General features: G+C 42.0%; 2 protein-coding genes across 2 annotated transcripts; both read right to left on the bottom strand.

The window, feature by feature from the left end:
* Positions 1 to 845: 845 nt before the first annotated feature.
* LOC106996165 (X antigen family member 1) lies at positions 846 to 7,313 on the bottom strand. The gene is made up of 4 exons (XM_028841965.2): positions 7,206 to 7,313; positions 5,620 to 5,737; positions 3,523 to 3,649; positions 846 to 943 (listed from the first exon to the last, which is right to left on the bottom strand). The coding sequence occupies exons 2-4, from the start codon at positions 5,713 to 5,715 to the stop codon at positions 921 to 923; spliced, it is 246 nt and encodes an 81-aa protein (XP_028697798.2). The 5' UTR covers positions 5,716 to 5,737; positions 7,206 to 7,313; the 3' UTR covers positions 846 to 920.
* A 4,480-nt stretch (positions 7,314 to 11,793) lies between these two features.
* On the bottom strand, positions 11,794 to 18,292 carry LOC144338560 (X antigen family member 1-like). The gene is made up of 4 exons (XM_077988488.1): positions 18,170 to 18,292; positions 16,587 to 16,704; positions 14,499 to 14,625; positions 11,794 to 11,898 (listed from the first exon to the last, which is right to left on the bottom strand). The coding sequence occupies exons 2-4, from the start codon at positions 16,680 to 16,682 to the stop codon at positions 11,876 to 11,878; spliced, it is 246 nt and encodes an 81-aa protein (XP_077844614.1). The 5' UTR covers positions 16,683 to 16,704; positions 18,170 to 18,292; the 3' UTR covers positions 11,794 to 11,875.
* Positions 18,293 to 18,561: the final 269 nt, after the last annotated feature.

The raw sequence follows: 18,561 nt of genomic DNA on the forward strand, positions 1-18,561 counted from the left end.
CCCAGGGACTTCTCACATGTTCTGTGGCAAGCGGGATACCCTAGGAAAGGAAGGAGATGAGGAGACACAACACGGGGTATGGCCGAAGGGGCAGGGGGCTTCTGTGCCCACTAGGGGCATGCCCTCCATATGTTAAGCTAGCCAGAAGCTCTCTGAATCCTGTCCTTTTGATTTAGATGAAGATTTTCATTATGTAAGTGTGACTGATTAAACTGTTGTCCCGCCTTTGGGGATCAACTTAACCTTCTGTCCCTCTCCCTTCCTGAAGGTTGAGCAGAGGGCTGAAAGTCCCAACACTCTTATTCCCCAGCCTAGAGCTACCTAGGTGCTGCCAGCAACGCACTAGCATACAAAAAGAAACCACTTTGTGGAGATTCTAAAAATTGTAGGAGTTGTGTGCCAGGAAGCAGGGTCTAGGACCAAATATGTATTTCATAATATCATCCCTGTGCACACCAGCTCAATCAGAATACAAAATTTCAAAAATGATACTTAACTTTTTTAAAATAGAGTCTCTATCTCAAAAAAATAATAATAATAATAACCTCTTCCTGGACCTCCTGGGCTCAAGGCATCCTCCACCCTTTGGCTCTAGAGTAGCTGGGAAGAGAGCTACATAGAGACATGCATACATTATGCATTCACTCTTTTATTTTTGTAGAGAGTCTTGTTCTGTTGCCCCATGTGGTCTCAAACTGCTGAGCTCAAGCAATCCTCCTGCCTCAGCATCCCAAAGTGCTGGGATTACAGGCGTGGGAAACCGCACCCAGCCACGATTTTCAATATTATCAAATACCTGGGAAGGAAGTGAACAAAAGATGAGCAGGCCTTCTTTGGTGAAAGCTGCAAAACTTTATTGAGATAGTTTAAGTCAAATATCTAATATAAGACCGGTTTGCGTTGTTTCAGCTTTTCTTCATTTAAACTTGTGGTTGCCCTTCACCTGTAACAGAAACATAACAGGTGGGAACATTACTAGCAGAACTGTGTTTAGATGACATTAAGGATATGGAAAAGACACCAGAGTTTTAGTTTTCTACAGTGGACAAAAAAAGAAGCCTAAGAGTCACCCTTTTGCTTACATTCAGGTAGACCTCTGTAGAGACTTTGACAATAGTCGTCCAAGCGGATGCATTAAAGATATTTTTCAAACACACCCTGCTTCCTAGTGCTACAAGGAAAGCAAGACAGTCCGAGGTTCAAACACATTAAATGAAGTGAACCCACTAAAGAGAGGTTTAAAGTAGAAAGCAAACATTGTGCATAGTTTTGCTCAAAATACCAGCGTCACACAAAAATACTAAGAAACAAAAAAGGAACTCATGAAAAATGTATAATTTTTGGCAAACACTCTTTTAATGTTCTGGCTTGAATCTGCGGTCTGGATGCCAAATGGGCTCCTGGAAACGGTCTGAATACTATCTTGAAAGAAAACGGTTAATGTCACCTTAGGAACTGCATAAGTGAAGTGAATAGAGAGAACAGCATTGCATTTGTTTTTACTCTATTGTGCAGAAGGGCAAACACATTTATTTGGGCTCGTTCACCCTTCTGTGGTTTGTAAGGTACAGTAACCGTTTGTCCCCAGTGTTCTCCTACCGTGATGTCAATGTGAATCATGCCTCTTTTTACACTTGAAAGCATTCCCATTTGTACAATTAAGTATATGGCCGCATTACTCTTATGCTATCACTATCAGTTTTGTCATCAATATGTGATAGCGTTATGAACCGTGTCACACATGAAAAAATGGAAGGATACGGAAATGGAAAGAGTAGGACAGCTGAAAAACCCAAAATTTGTTTCTAAAAGTAAATGTTTTTGAGGGACAACTGGAAAATTTCACAGTTTCTTCCACAGGTTTTGTGATGCTTAGATAATCGGGTATTAGAGAAATAAATAATGTATGCTTTCCTAGCTTATCAACCATTTTATCCACGCTCTGATCAAGATTGTATTCGCTTTCAATAAAGCCCTATATTAAATCACTCTGTCTTGTTCATATTCCATGTCGTGCTTTTTCCATTTTCTTCATGATTCTGTAAACGACTGAACACTCTATTTATAGCTAATTTTCAAAACAACAATCTTTTAAATTTATGACATTTGAACTACTTTTCCTTTTACTAATGATTCGTATCTGTCTTTTATTCATTACCTCTTTCTTTTTCCTTTAAGTTTATTCTGTGGCTCTTTTATTGTTATTTCATAGTATTCTTTTCCTTTATCATGTAAAATGCTGTTTATAATAAGACGCGCATTGAAAGCTATGATCTCCCTAAGAATACAACTGAGGCTTGTTCAGTGGGTCCTGGAAGTCATGTGAGAACTATCTTTTAATGTAAATAGTGTAATGGAATGGTTCAGCAGAGTAGAGTAAAAACATGTAGGTAATTTCTCCCTTCAACATGGGGTGCTTCCTTTAACTTCAAGAGGTATTGTAATTAACAGTCACCAATTTGGAAAACATGTGCAAAACAGACTTATGTCAACTACTCAGGAATTAGCACCCTGCTGTTGTTGAACTTCAAACCCTATCACATAATGTCTCAAGGCAGAAACCCGTAATATGTAACCTATGCTATGGTTAGAGGTGACTCTACTATATGAGTCTTCAATCTAATTACACGAAGTAGCTCATGAAGACTGACAGGAGGGCAGGGGGCATGCTTAGCAGAAGCATCTTACACCCACCTTGAGCATCACTGACCTACATGCATTCTCCCTACTTCACTGGCCACAGAAACCTGATGATCTCTTGCCATTTTATCATTCAGTCGTTCAAGGCTTCACTGAGGGAAGACTTTAAAACACAGTTATTCTTTAAGAGCCAGAGAATTCAGAATTTGACAAAATCCAAGAACACTCATACAGGACTCCATACAGGAAAACAAACATCAAGCAGAGTGCCCACTCATTTTCTTAGGAACCATGAATCTCAACTCAGACATTATAATTGGACGGAAGCTGACTGTTGTGAAAAACAAATCATGAAAATCAGAATATCTTGGTCTTCTATCCAACAGGACCAGAGCATGTGGAAATCAGCAATGAAATGGATTTTAATCTATCTGATGTGCATCCATTCTTTTCAATGAGAGCAAGGATGCGTGTGGAATTTATACGATTCATCCAGAGTCTCACAAATTATGGTAGAGCTGGTACTAGAATCTGTTTCAGGGCTCAGCATACTTCACACAAACTCTTATTGCATATGCATTATGTATTTGTTAAAAGCAGAAATGCGAAAAGAATCTGAAAATTGTTAGCTGTTGGTTATACACCAAACTAAGAAAATGCTGCCGTGTTTGATGATTCAATATGGCTTTGACCCAGTTTGTTTCTGTATCTGATCATGTTTAAGTCTTGCAATCTGGCATTTGTGTCTGAACGGCGTTTCAAAGAAAGTTTACATTTGCACTGTGTTTTTAAAGTAGCAGTAATGTTATCCCTCTATTATCAAAAGTATAATGTTGTGTAAATGAGAACGCACGTAACTTTGCATCTTGTTGGATAACATACCTGTTTCTGGCATTTTACAGTGTTCTTCCTTGGGTATAATCTTCACCTTGACGCCAGCACCCAAATCCAGATTTAACCCCGGTCTTTGACTGACGCAGCTCTTGCAGATCACCTTCCATGTCACGCACTTCAAAATACAAAGGATATCGATTTAAGCATTCTGACATGAAATATAAATAAGGAAATGATGATATTCTTTTCTTTAGCCTTATGAAATAAAGCCTGAGCCGGGTGTAGTGGCTCATGCCTGTAATCTCAGCACTTTGGGAGGCCGATGCCACTTGAACCCAAGAGCTGGAGGTAGCAGTGAGTCAAGACCATGCCACAGCAATCCAGACTGGCTGACAGATGATGTTCTGTCACATTAAAAAGAAAAAGAAAGAAAGAAAGAAAGAAAGAAAAGAAAAAGAAAAAATCTCTGTCAGTTAGCGTGGTAATGAATGTCGTGCAAAGATGATACACCTTTGTTTCCCTGTTTTATGATATTTTATTGTTTTCTGAGTCAGGGTCTCACTCTTTCGTCCAGGCTGGAGTGCTGTGGCACAATCAAGGCCCAGTGTGAGCCCAACCTCTCAGGCTCAACAGAACCTCCTGTCTCAGCCTCCGCAGTGGCTGAGCATATGGGTGCACCCCACCGCCAAGGCTAATTTCTGTTTGTTTGTTTTGTTTGAGACAGGACTTCTCAGTGTTGTCCAGGCTGGTCTTCAACTCCTGGGATCAAGGGATTTGCCCAACTCAGCCTCCCAAAATTTTGGGATTACAGTCGTGAGCTCCTGGCCCAATGTCTTGTTTTGAATTACAATCTAAGAATAACTCATACTATATGTAAATTTTCCACACTTTACCATTGTGTATTATGAACAGCAAGTATCAACTATCTATGGAATCTGAAGTCAGCCGCATGAATGCCACTTTAATCATAAGTGAAATGTAATTTTCCGAAGAATTAGATCAATGTTTTGGCGGGCCTCTGACAAATTCTACAGTTGTGACACCCATCCCTTGTTGAGGTAACTTGGAAATTGTTTGGGTAGTTAATCAACGTTGTGGTATGCTTAGGACCAAGAACCTTATATGTAACTTTACATAAATGAATCCCATTTAGAATAATGTACCAAAAGTAACAGAGAAATCATTGTCTTGCAGTGCGACTACAGAAAGTAGGCCCAAATTCAGTCAATGTTTCGCTTGAAAATGCTACCTGTTGGAGATACATTTTCTGTTTCAGGATAATCTTATCCTACTTTGACTTTTCTAACTATGAAAGTATTTAAACAACTGTTAAAACCCACTTAAAATCACACTAATATAGCTCCCTGTATACTAGGGTCCAGAATTATCCAACTTTTATCCAACATACTGTCAAAAAGACCGATCAAAGGAAACAGTGGCTGTCATTCATTGAGTAACTGTCATTCTGGAGCTACTATCCTGCTTCACTGAACTGTTTTGTCCTGAGCCAATACTGAAGTACCTTACAGTACAGACACAATCGAGTGTTATGCATCTTAGGCAAACTGCTCACTTTTTATTATTACAACATGGATTGTAGGAAGAACACAAACCTTTGAACATAATATGAATTCCTTCTCCATGAGTCAAGTGTTCTTTGCAAGCCTCAATCTCTGAGCCTCGGTTTTCTTATTTATACAATGGGGCTAACATGCTTTTACAAAGGGACCTTATTCACGGTGTTTTAAGTTCGGGTAACTTGGCACTCTACACTCAAGTAATGGGTGCTTACAACACTGTGGACACCATGGCTGAGAAGATCATACAGCAACATTCTAAGAAGATCAAATTGAACTAGTGAAATAATGTACATTTTTATACAACAAATTAACTGTTTTCAAGTGATTTAGTAAGGACTGTATTTTCAAGCATACAAAATCCATCTCAAAGAACAAAATAAGATTCCTTATATCCAGGGACAGCATGAAGATGCAAACTATACTCTCCCCTTTCCTGCCAAGTTTGAGCAAATGTTTGGTATCTTTTCCTAATGTTCTCTTTCCTCCTGTTACTGCTCATGGCATAGGGCACGACACATAGACCTTTTCCCTCCCCACAGACATGCTTTCTTTCCCTTCCCAGCACCTTGGATCTCAGCTCTATCCTGATCTTCTTCTGTCTCCTGAACAGGTGTAGGATCCCGACTTTCAGCTGCTGGTTCCTCTTCTTGGGGCTCTCCATTACTGCGCTCCTGGGACTGGCTCTGTGGGTGTGTGTGTCCGTGTGTGTATGTGCAGATAAAGAGTTTTGCTATTAAAACATGTCAATAACATAAATATACAGAATTCATAGATACTTCTTATCATAAGTACGTCTAGAGGCATTTCTCCAACACTACCCCGTATACCTATTCTTCATAACATTATTCTTTCCTCAGAGAGGTTACTCAAAGATAGATATCCTCAAGGACTTTGGAAGCCATTTTAGTCTATGTTGGGATGAATGAGTGTAATCTGTTCCGAATAAGCATGAGGAGGAAGTTGTGGACAAAATCTGGGCACACACGATCATCCATCCACACAAAACCCAAATATCATCCTCTGGACTAATCTTTCCTTCATGGGATGCCATGATCATTTTTTGTCAACATGGGAGACAATTATGAATGGGAGGCCATAAACAACGGACTCCCATTCTGATAGTCCAACAACACTATCAGAAAAATAACTTTCTGCTAAGAGAAAACATCGAATGTTAAGACATTCATAAGCAGAGGCACAATGAACTCAGGAGGTTATGAACTTCTTCTTGGTATAGGCCTATATGTTTATCTTCCTCATCAACACGTATTTCACTCTCCAAGCAGAATACTGTAATTGGCAAAATGCACTTCACAGGACAACTAGATTCCACCACTTTCATGGTCAAATGTTAACTTGGTCATTTTTTTTTTTTTTTAATTTAGAAATACTCTGAAAATCCCAGGGCAAGTATGAGTGTGTGCAACTTTTGAAACGAATGCTTGCAAAGTCGCTTAAGTAGGTCTAGCTGGCGGAGCAATGTCTTAAGGCTTCCGGCAGAAAACACAGGGTCTTTCCCATGGGGTTGGTTTCGCAAATGGACACTCCATCAGGGAGACAAGTAGGAAATTACAGCTAGAGAATTAAAATTGAAGTGATGGCGAATTTTGTCACATAATGATTTGCTAGGCCCCTCGTCCCCACCCCGACCCAAATCACTTTTTTAGGAACTCAGAGCCCCACCCATTGGAATCTCCACAGTGGAGTTGAGAATTTGCTACAAAGTAGTGGTCACTCCTCAAAGGACACCTGTGCCAGGCAGTCTACAGACCTCGGGGCTGCAGTCACTAGCCCGCAGCGTTCCCGGTCTCCAGGACCCTTCCATACCGCTCATGCCATCCCTCCCCTGGTCCCGTCTGGGGAGTCTGGAATCTTCTGTCGGGGTTACAGGTTCATCTGGGACTCGGATACCTCCACCAGCAGCACCCCAGCATCGCCCCAGCTTCACCTGAGCCCCTCCACTCCTCAGCCTGCCTTCCTCCCTAGTTATGGCCATGACAAGACAATGCGTGCAGCGTCGCATGAAAGGGACGACAACTTCGAGGCCCTTCTCACCCTGAGTCACCAAACATGCGACCCTCCGGAAGCCCGCTGGTTCCTCCTCACTCTCACTCACACTTCACTCCCAGTTGGATCGGCCTGTGAACCTACCCGCTGTGTCTCAGTAGGAGAGAAAGAATCCAGACCTCACGGACCCCAGCTGCTGGCTCACAGCTCCGCGGAGTTCCCCAGACTGGCTAACGGGCCGATGGGAAGACGCCCAGTGAACATGCGCATGGAGGCGGGCACTAAAGGAGCATGCGCAGTGAGGTCCCCTCTTGCCTTAAGGGTTGTGGTGCCCCTCCTTATCCCGCCTGGTCCTGTCCTGTGCTCCCCTTTAGGTCCCCATTAATGACTTTGGAATCACTCCTCTCTGTGTGTGAGTTGCCCCCCACCCAGGATTCAAATACCTCAAATAATGTCAGCTTTCTAAACTCACCCCATGGCCGGGCACAGTGGCTCACCCCTGTAATCCCAGCACTTTGGGGGGCCAAGGCGGGTGGATCATGAGGCCAAGAGATCGAGACCATCCTGGTCAACATGGTGAAACCCCATCTCTACTGAAAATACAAAAATTAGCTGGGTGTGGTTACGTGGGCCTGTACTCCCCGCTACTCAGAAGGCTGAGGCAGGAGAATCGCTTGAACCCGGGAGGCGGAGGTTGCAGTGAACCAAGATTGCGCCACTGCCCTCCAGCCTGGTGACAGAGCAAGACTCCGTGAAAACAAACAAACAAACAGACAGACAAAACAAACAAACAAAAAACTCACTCCATGTTCACCGGACCCTCCTCTGCTGTCCTCTATGGCCCTCCTTCTTCCCAGGCCCGGGACCCCACAACAGCAGGGCCATCGCTGAGGTTTAGTAGAAAGATGACGACCTCAGAGGCCGTGGACCAAGTGGCACAACGCACAGGAAGCCCGCCCGCTCCCCCTCACACTCACTCACACTTCAACTTCTGAGAGGACTGATCTGCAGACCTACTGGCTAAATTGAAGTCAGCACGAATAAAGGAAGTCACCACCTCTCCTTTCACAGCTGTGCAGGGACAGAAGGCAGAGAACAAGGCGCACGGGCAGCAAGGAACTTTCACAGGAAGGGACGTGCACATTGAGCCAGGGACTTTGCAGGACAGGGTAGGGTTTTCCGCTGTCCCCCAACCCACATCCCCAGCGCGTTTGTAGTAGAAAAAAGGGACTTGAGAGCTTTCGTTTCTCTTTGTCCGATCTCATACATTCAGAAAACGTTGGGAACAGATAGTCCCTTACTGGAGGATGTGTCTCAGAAAGACCTTTTCTGGAAGAAATGAATTATTTTCATATCTTTATTTATAAATCCTTTTTTATTTTTATTTTAAAAGACAGTGTGTGGTTCTGTTGCTCAGGCTGGAGGGCAGTGGCATGACCACACCTCACTGAAGCCTCCATCTTCTGGGCTCAAACAATCCTCCCGATGTAGCCTCCCCAGTCCCTGCTACTACAGGTGCAGACACCACACCTGGGTAATTGGTTTCTTTATTCTTTAGATAGTGGTCTCACCGTGTTGCTCATGCTGGTCTCAATTTCCTGGGCTCAAACGATCCTCCCACCTTGGCCAGTTTTATAAATGCTTCCAATAAATGTAATAGAACAAATTCTTCTGAAGACTAAACACATTCACACCTGTTTACTTTTTTCTTTTTCGGTTGTGATACTTCACATTTAAATCTCTGGACTGGTAACTGATTCCCCTGAATATATCTGTAGGTCATTCAGACAGTGTATGTTTCAGAAATAGCCATAGATTCTGATTGTAGGCTCTCGGCTCAGTTCTGACCAGAAAACAAGTCCTGCCAGTCTCCTACCTCAAATATATGTTCGTATATTGACCTGATCCCTGGGACAAGCTTCCCAGACTGAAACCATGGTATCACAAAGCTGGATGCTTTCTTGAGGGGATAGAGTTACATCCATATTTTCAATCCTTGTGTAAATAAATTAATTAATGGATGAAATGATGTATGCCATAATGCGAAGCAGAATAACAGGTATTTGATTAAATACGTCACCAAATTTTGCTTTTATAGATCTGATCGTAATTATTTCAGTCTTTGTGGGTCATGTAGTTTCTGTGGCATATTGTTCTGTTTTTTAGAAATAATACTTTTAAATGGAAAAAAAAAATCCTTATCTCAATGGCTATGCAAAACAAGTCATGGGCTGTATTTAGATCTCAAACCATAGTCAGCTAGCCCCTGGATTATGTTTTACTTCATATATTTAAATGCTGTATTTTTGTACCAGTACTCAAAATATTAACAAAGGAGAATTCCACCACCAGGTAAGATTTAGAAAGCCTCAAGAGAAAGTCACTTTAGCCCTGAAAATGAGAAAAAGCCTCATAATCTATAGCATTATCTTTTGTTTTGCTTTGTTTTTAGATCATGAGAGACCGGAGGTAATAAGGCAGCCATGGGAACCGATACAAAAGAGTGACTAGTCCCTCTGAGGAGGGATGACACACAAAAACTACACCACCTCTGGCAGAGCATGTGTGGAAGAAGTGACAGCCATAACGGGGTAAGAAGAAAACCACTGAAAATGTAACAAATTCATAAAGTTCAAACACAGGCATTTGAGATAGCTGGAATCCTGGCAAGTCTCAGACACCAGTGGAATTCAGGTTCACAGACAGAAAGAGATCCTGTCTGAAAACACAGAGTCAGAGTCTATAAGACTGGATAAAAAGCAAGAACAAAAATAAGAGACGCTGGTGAGTTTGTGTAGAAAAGGCAACGCTTACACCTGTTAGTTGGCGTATAAATTAGTTCAACCATTGTGGAAAGGAGTGTGGCAATTCCTCGCGGACTTAAGAACAGAAATACCATTTGGCCCTGCAGTCCCATTGCTGGGACTGTACCCAAAGGTACAGTCCCTCCCTGCCTCCCTCCCTCCGTTCCTTTCTCCCTCGCTCCCTCGTCTCTCACTCTTTCTCTTTTTCTTTTTCTCTTTTCCTTCCTTCCTGTTTTTTTTTTTTTTTTTTTTTTTTAATGGAGTTTCACTCTTTATTTTCCAGACTGGAGTACAATGGCCCGATCTCAGATCACTGGAAATCTCCGCCTCCTGGGTTCAAGTGATTCTCCTGCCTCGACCTCCCCAGTAGTTGAGATGTATATGCATACACCACCACACCTGGCTAATTTTTGTATTTTCAGTAGAGATGGGGTTTCACCATGTTGGCCAGGCTGGTCTCATACTCCTGACGTCAGGTGATCCACCCACATAACACGCAGCAAAGGTTTTCAGCCCACACTGCAGACATTCAGTTGCTTTTGTCACACCTCGGTTATTTAGAAATTAACTTCAGAATGTATACCGTGGGTGACACCAGCTACACTGCTATTAAATTAACATATTTAAATCAAATATTTATTTTTTCTGAATTCAAATGTATTTTAAAAGCTGACATTCTTACTTAAAATTCAAAAGCAGGTTATCACACACTAGAAATGCAGCTGTAAGGAAAAATGAAATGAAAACGTTTGAAATCTAAAGGAAAAAAAGAAATCTAAGTAGGAAGCCAAATTTATCTGCATGTAAAGCCTGCTTGATGTTATTTCCTTTATTTTTCATAGCAGGTAGTTTTCGTGTACATATTGTAATTCCTACTTTAGAAATGGAAAAACAGTCCCAAAGGGTGTAAGTATCTTGCCCACCATATCGTGGGCACTGTGTGAGAGGCAGGATGGAAACCCATGGCTACTTCATGCCATAGCCTCTAAAGAGACAGTGTAGGTAGGACCCAAGTCATCTTGCTTCAGCAAGTTGCCCTGGTTGCTTGACCCTTTCTTCTACCTAGGCCCTAATTCTCTCATCTAGCTCCATAGCCCAGGGACTTCTCACATGTTCTGTGGCAAGCGGGATACCCTAGGAAAGGAAGCAGATGAGGAGACACAGCATGAGGTTTGGGGGAAGGGGCAGGGAGCTTCTGTGCCCACTAGGGGCGTGCTGCCCTCCATATATTCAGCTAGCCAGAAGCTCTCTGAATCCCGTCCTTTTGGTTTTGATGGAGGGTTTCATTATGTAGGTGTAGATTAAACTGTTGTCCTGCCATTGGGGATGAATCTAACTTTCTGCCCCTCTCCCTTCCTGAAGGTCGAGCGGGGGGCTGAAAGTCCCAACACTCTTATTCCCCAGCCTAGAGCTACCTAGGTGCTGCCAGCAACTCACTGGCATATAAAAAGACACCACTTTGTGGAGATTCTAAAAATTGTAGGAGTTGTGTGCCAGGAAGCAGGGTCTAGGACCAAATATGTATTTCATAATATCATCCCTGTGCACACCAGCTCAATCAGAATACAAAATTTCAAAATGACATATTTTTTTTTTAAATAGACTCTCTATCTCAAAAAAAATAATAATAATAACCTCTTCCTGGACCTCCTGGGCTCAAGGTATCCTCCATCCTTTGGCACTAGAGTAGCTGGGAAGGCAGCTACATAGAGACGTGCATACATTATGCATTCACTCTTTTATTTTTGTAGAGAGTCTTGTTCTGTTGCCCCATGTGGTCTCAAACTGCTGAGCTCAAGCAATCCTCCTGCCTCAGCATCCCAAAGTGCTGGGATTACAGGCGTGGGAAACCGCACCCAGCCACGATTTTCAATATTATCAAATACCTGGGAAGGAAGTGAACAAAAGATGAGCAGGCCTTCTTTGGTGAAAGCTGCAAAACTTTATTGAGATAGTTTAAGTCAAATATCTAATATAAAACCGGTTTGTGTTGTTTCAGCTTTTCTTCATTTAAACTTGTGGTTGCCCTTCACCTGTAACAGAAACATAACAGGTGGGAACATTACTAGCAGAACTGTGTTTAGATGACATTAAGGATATGGAAAAGACACCAGAGTTTTAGTTTTCTACAATGGACAAAAACAGAAGCCTAAGAGTCACCCTTTTGCTTACATTCAGGTAGACCTCTGTAGAGACTTTGACAATAGTCATCAAAGCAGATGCATTAAATATATTTTTCAAACACACCTTGCTTTCTAGTGCTACAAGGAAAGCAAGACAGTCTGAGGTCCAAACACATTAAATGAAGTGAACTCACTAAAGAGAGGTTTAAAGTAGAAAGCAAACATTGTGCATAGTTTTACTCAAAATATCAGCGCCACACAAAAATCCTAAGAAACAAAAAAGGAATTTATGAAAAATGTATAATTTTTGGCAAACACTCTTTTACTATTCTGACTTGAATCTGTGGTCTGGATGCCAAATGGGCTCCTGGAAACGGTCTGAGTAGTACCTTGAAAGAAAACGGTTAATGTCACCTTAGGAACTGCATAAGTGAAGTGAATAGAAAGGCCAGCATTGCATTTGTTTTTACTCTATTGTGCAGAAGGGCAAACACATTTATTTGGGCTCGTTCACCCTTCTGTGGTTTGTAAGGTACAGTAACCGTTTGTACCCAGTTTTCTCCTACCGTGATGTCAACATGAATCATGCCTCTTTTTACACTTGAAAGTATTCCCATTTGTACAATTAAGTATGTGGTCGCATTACTCTTAAGCTATTACTATCAGTTTTGTCATCAACATGTGATAGCGTTATGAACCGTGTCACACATGAAAAAATGGAGGGATACGGAAATGGAAAACAGGAGTAGGACAGCTGAAAAAGCCAAAATTTATTTCTAAAACTAAATGTTTTTTTGAGGGACAACTGGAATATTTCACAGTTTCTTCCACAGGCTTTGGGATGCTTAGATAAATAGGTATTCGAGAAATAAATAATGTATGCCTTCCTAGTTTATCAACCATTTCATCCATGCTCTGAAAATATTAGTGTTCAAGATTGTAGTCACTTTCAATAATGCCCTATATTAAATCACTCTGTCTTGTTCATATTCCATGTCGTGCTTTTTCCATTTTCTTCAAGATTGTGTAAACAACCGAATACTCTATTTATAGCTAAATTTCAAAACAACAATCTTTTAAATTTATGACATTTCAAGTGCTTTTCCTTTTACTAATGATTCGTACCTGTCTTTTATGCACTACCTCTTTCTTTTTCCTTTAAGTTTATTCTGTGGCTCTTTCATCGTTATTTCATAGTATTCTTTTCCTTTATCATGGAATGCGCTGTTTATTTTAATAAGATGTGCATTTAAAGCTATGATCTCCCTAAGAATACAACTGAGGCTTGTTCGTTGGGCTCCTGGAAAAAGTCTGAGAACTATCTTTTAATGTAAATAGTGTAATGGAATGGTTCAGCAGAGTAGAATAAAAATATGTAGGTAATTTCTCCCTTAAACATAGGGTGCTTCCTTTAGCTTCAAGAGGTATTGTAATTAACAGTCACCAATTTGGAAACTACGTGTAAAACACAATTACGTCAACTACTCAGGATTCAGCACCCTGCTGTTGTTGAACTTCAAACCCTATCGGCTAATGTCTCAAGGCAGAAACCTGTAATATGTAACCTATGCTATGGTTAGAGGTGACTCTACTATATGAGTCTTCAATCTAATTACACGGAGTAGCTCGTGAAGACTGACAGGAGGGCAGGGGCCATGCTTAGCAGAAGCATCTTACACCCACCTTGAGCATCACTGACCTACATGCATTCTCCCTACTTCACTGGCCACAGAAACCTGATGATCTCTTGCCATTTTATCATTCAGTCGTTCAAGGCTTCACTGAGGGAAGACTTTAAAACACAGTTATTCTTTAAGAGCCAGAGAATTCAGAATTTGACAAAATCCAAGAACACTCATACAGGACTCCATACAGGAAAACAAACATCAAGCAGAGTGCCCACTCATTTTCTTAGGAACCATGAATCTCAACTCAGACATTATAATTGGACGGAAGCTGACTGTTGTGAAAAACAAATCATGAAAATCAGAATATCTTGGTCTTCTATCCAACAGGACCAGAGCATGTGGAAATCAGCAATGAAATGGATTTTAATCTATCTGATGTGCATCCATTCTTTTCAATGAGAGCAAGGATGCGTGTGGAATTTATACGATTCATCCAGAGTCTCACAAATTATGGTAGAGCTGGTACTAGAATCTGTTTCAGGGCTCAGCATACTTCACACAAACTCTTATTACAAATGCATTATGTATTTGATAAAAGCAGAAATTAGAAAAGAATCTGAAAATGTTAGCTGTGGGTTACACACCACCCTAAGAAAATGCTGCCATGTTTGATGATTCAATATGGCTTTCACCCAATTTGTTTTTGTATCTCATAGTGTTTAAGTCTTGCAATCTGGCATTTGGGTCTGAACGGCGTTTCAAAGAAAGTTTGAATTTGCACTGTGTTTTGAAGACAGCAGTAATGTTATCCCTCTAATATCACAAGTATAATATTCTATAAATGAGTAAGCACATAACTTTGCATCTTGTTGGATAACATACCTGCTTCTGGCATTTTACAGTGTTCTCCTTTGGGTATAATCTTCACCTTGATGCCAGCACCCAAATCCAGATTTAACCCCGGTCTTTGACTGACGCAGCTCTTGCAGATCACCTTCCATGTCACGCACTTCGAAATACAAAGGATATCGATTTAAGCATTCTGACATGAAATATAAATAAGGAAATGATGATATTCTTTTCCTTAGCGTTATGAAATAAAGCCTGAGCCGGGCGTAGTGGCTCATGCCTGTAATCTCAGCACTTTGGGAGGCCGATGTCGCTTGAACCCAAGAGCTGGAGGTGGCAGTGAGTCAAGACCATGCCACAGCAATCCAGACTGGCTGACAGATGACGCTCTGCCACATTAAAAAGAAAAAGGAAGAAAGAAAGAAAAGAAAAAGAAAAAATCTCTGTCAGTTAGTGTGGTAATGAATGTCGTGCAAAGATGATACACCTTTGTTTCCCTGTTTTATGATATTTTATTGTTTTCTGAGTCAGGGTCTCACTCTTTCGTCCAGGCTGGAGTGCTGTGGCACAATCAAGGCCCAGTGTGAGCCCAACCTCTCAGGCTCAACAGAACCTCCTGTCTCAGCCTCCGCAGTGGCTGAGCATATGGGTGCACCCCACCGCCAAGGCTAATTTCTGTTTGTTTGTTTTGTTTGAGACAGGACTTCTCAGTGTTGTCCAGGCTGGTCTTCAACTCCTGGGATCAAGGGATTTGCCCAACTCAGCCTCCCAAAATTTTGGGATTACAGTCGTGAGCTCCTGGCCCAATGTCTTATTTTGAATACAATCTAAGAATAACTCACATTACACGTAAATTTCCCGCACTTTACCATTGTGTATTATGAACAGCAAGTGTCAACTATCTATGAAATCTGAAGTCAGCTGCACGAATGCCACTTTAATCATAAGTGAAACGTAATTTTCCAAAGAATTAGATCAATGTTTTGGTGGGCCTCTGACAAATTCTACAGTAGTGACACCCATCCCTTGTTGAGGTAACTTGGAAATTGTTTGGGTAGTTAATCAACGTTGTGGTATGCTTAGGACCAAGAACCTTATATGTAACTTTACATAAATGAATCCCATTTAGAATAATATACCAAAAGTAACAGAAAAAATCATTGTCTTGCAGTGCGACTACGGAAAGCAGGCCCAAATTAAGTCAATGTTTAGCTTGAAAATGCTACCTGTTGGAGATACGTTTTCTGTTTCAGGATAATCTTAACCTACTTTGACTTTTGTAATTATGAATGTATTTAAACAACTGTTAAAACCCCCTTGAAATCACACTAATATAGCTCCCTGTATACCAGTGTCCGGAATTTTCCAACTTTTGTCCAATATACAGTCAAAAGCACCAATCAAAGGAAACAGTGGCTATCATTCATTGAGCTCTTTTCTGGAGTTAATGTCCTGCTTCACTGAACTGTTTTGTCCTGAGCCAATACTGAAGTACCGTACAGCACAGACACAATCGAGTGCTATACATCTTAGGCAAACTGCTCACTTTTTATTATTACAACATGGATTGTAGGAAGAACACAAATCTTTGAACAAAATATGAATTCCTTCTCCATGAGTCAAGTGTTCTTTGCAAGCCTCAATCTCTGAGCCTCAGTTTTCTTATTTATACAATGGGGCTAACATCCCTTTGCAAAGGGGCCTTTTCCATGGTCTTATAAGTTCGGGTTACTTCACACTCTACACACATTTAACGGGTGCTTACAATACTGTGGAGACCATGGCTGAGAAGATCATACACCAACATTCTAAGAAGATCAAATTAAACTAGTGAAATAATGTACATTTTTATACACCAAATTAACTGTTTTCAAGTGACTTAGTAAGGACTGTATTTTCAAGCACACAAATCCATCTCGAAGAATAAAATAAGATTCCTTATATCCAGGGACAGCATGAAGCTGCAAACTATACTCTCCCCTTTCCTGCCAACATTGGGCAAATGTTTGGTATCTTTTCCTATTGTTCTCCTTCCTCCTGTTACTGCTCATGGCATAGACCACGACGCACACATAGACCTTTTCCCGCCCCATAGACATGCTTTCTTTCCCTTCCCAGCACCTTGGATCTCAGCTCTATCCTGATCTTCTTCTGTCTCCTGAACAGGTGTAGGATCCCGACTTTCAGCTGCTGGTTCCTCTTCTTGGGGCTCTCCATTACTGCGCTCCTGGGACTGGCTCTGTGTGTGTGTATCTGTGTGTGTATGTGCAGATAAAAAAATTTTGGTATTAATACATGCCAATAGTATAAATATACAGAATACATAGATACTTCTTATCATAAGTACGTCTGGAGGCATTTCTCCAACACTACCCCGTATACCTATTCTTCATAACATTATTCTTTCCTCAGAGAGGTTACTCAAAGATAGATATCCTCAAGGACTTTGGAAGCCATTTTAGTCTATGTTGGGATGAATGAGTGTAATCTGTTCCGAATAAGCATGAGGAGGAAGTTGTGGACAAAATCTGGGCACACACGATCATCCATCCACACAAAACCCAAATATCATCCTTTGGACTAATCTTTCCTTCATGGGATGCCATGATCATTTTTTGTCAACATGGGAGACAATTATGAATGGGAGGCCATAAACAACGGACTCCCATTCTGATAGTCCAACAACACTATCAGAAAAATAACTTTCTGCTAAGAGAAAACATCGAATGTTAAGACATTCATAAGCAGAGGCACAATGAACTCAGGAGGTTATGAACTTCTTCTTGGTATAGGCCTATACGTTTATCTTCCTCATCAACACGTATTTCACTCTCCAAGCAGAATACTGTGATTGGCAAAATGCACTTCACAGGACAACTAGATTCCACCACTTTCATGGTCAAATGTTAATTTGGTCATTTTTTTTTTTTAAATTTAGAAATACTCTGAAAATCCCAGGGCAAGTATGAGTGTGTGCAACTTTTGAAACGAATGCTTGCAAAGTCGCTTAAGTAGGTCTAGCTGGCGGAGCAATGTCTTAAGGCTTCCGGCAGAAAACACAGGGTCTTTCCCATGGGGTTGGTTTCGCAAATGGACACTCCATCAGGGAGACAAGTAGGAAATTACAGCTAGAGAATTAAAATTGAAGTGATGGCGAATTTTGTCACATAATGATTTGCTAGGCCCCTCGTCCCCACCCCGACCCAAATCACTTTTTTAGGAACTCAGAGCCCCACCCATTGGAATCTCCACAGTGGAGTTGAGAATTTGCTACAAAGTAGTGGTCACTCCTCAAAGGACACCTGTGCCAGGCAGTCTACAGACCTCGGGGCTGCAGTCACTAGCCCGCAGCGTTCCCGGTCTCCAGGACCCTTCCATACTGCTCATGCCATCCCTCCCCTGGTCCCGTCTGGGGAGTCTGGAATCTTCTGTCGGGGTTACAGGTTCATCTGGGACTCGGATACCTCCACCAGCAGCACCCCAGCATCGCCCCAGCTTCACCTGAGCCCCTCCACTCCTCAGCCTGCCTTCCTCCCTAGTTATGGCCATGACAAGACAATGCGTGCAGCGTCGCATGAAAGGGACGACAACTTCGAGGCCCTTCTCACCCTGAGTCACCAAACATGCGACCCTCCGGAAGCCCGCTGGTTCCTCCTCACTCTCACTCACACTTCACTCCCAGTTGGATCGGCCTGTGAACCTACCCGCTGTGTCTCAGTAGGAGAGAAAGAATCCAGACCTCACGGACCCCAGCTGCTGGCTCACAGCTCCGCGGAGTTCCCCAGACTGGCTAACGGGCCGATGGGAAGACGCCCAGTGAACATGCGCATGGAGGCGGGCACTAAAGGAGCATGCGCAGTGAGGTCCCCTCTTGCCTTAAGGGTTGTGGTGCCCCTCCTTATCCCGCCTGGTCCTGTCCTGTGCTCCCCTTTAGGTCCCCATTAATGACTTTGGAATCACTCCTCTCTGTGTGTGAGTTGCCCCCCACCCAGGATTCAAATACCTCAAATAATGTCAGCTTTCTAAACTCACCCCATGGCCGGGCACAGTGGCTCACCCCTGTAATCCCAGCACTTTGGGGGGCCAAGGCGGGTGG

Source organism: Macaca mulatta, chromosome X (assembly GCF_049350105.2).
Source record: "Macaca mulatta isolate MMU2019108-1 chromosome X, T2T-MMU8v2.0, whole genome shotgun sequence".
In the NCBI taxonomy this organism is placed as follows: domain Eukaryota; kingdom Metazoa; phylum Chordata; class Mammalia; order Primates; family Cercopithecidae; genus Macaca; species Macaca mulatta.

Excerpts from the sequence above, each read along its gene's own strand:
- LOC106996165 (XM_028841965.2), bottom strand. The coding sequence starts at position 5,715 with ATGGAGAGCCCCAAGAAGAGGAACCAGCAGCTGAAAGTCGGGATCCTA. Across the intron at positions 3,650-5,619 it reads GGATAGAGCTGAGATCCAAG|TGCGTGACATGGAAGGTGAT; the intron begins GTGCTGGGAAGG and ends TGTATTTTGAAG. Across the intron at positions 944-3,522 it reads CTGTAAAATGCCAGAAACAG|GTGAAGGGCAACCACAAGTT; the intron begins GTATGTTATCCA and ends TTTCTGTTACAG.
- LOC144338560 (XM_077988488.1), bottom strand. The coding sequence starts at position 16,682 with ATGGAGAGCCCCAAGAAGAGGAACCAGCAGCTGAAAGTCGGGATCCTA. Across the intron at positions 14,626-16,586 it reads GGATAGAGCTGAGATCCAAG|TGCGTGACATGGAAGGTGAT; the intron begins GTGCTGGGAAGG and ends TGTATTTCGAAG. Across the intron at positions 11,899-14,498 it reads CTGTAAAATGCCAGAAGCAG|GTGAAGGGCAACCACAAGTT; the intron begins GTATGTTATCCA and ends TTTCTGTTACAG.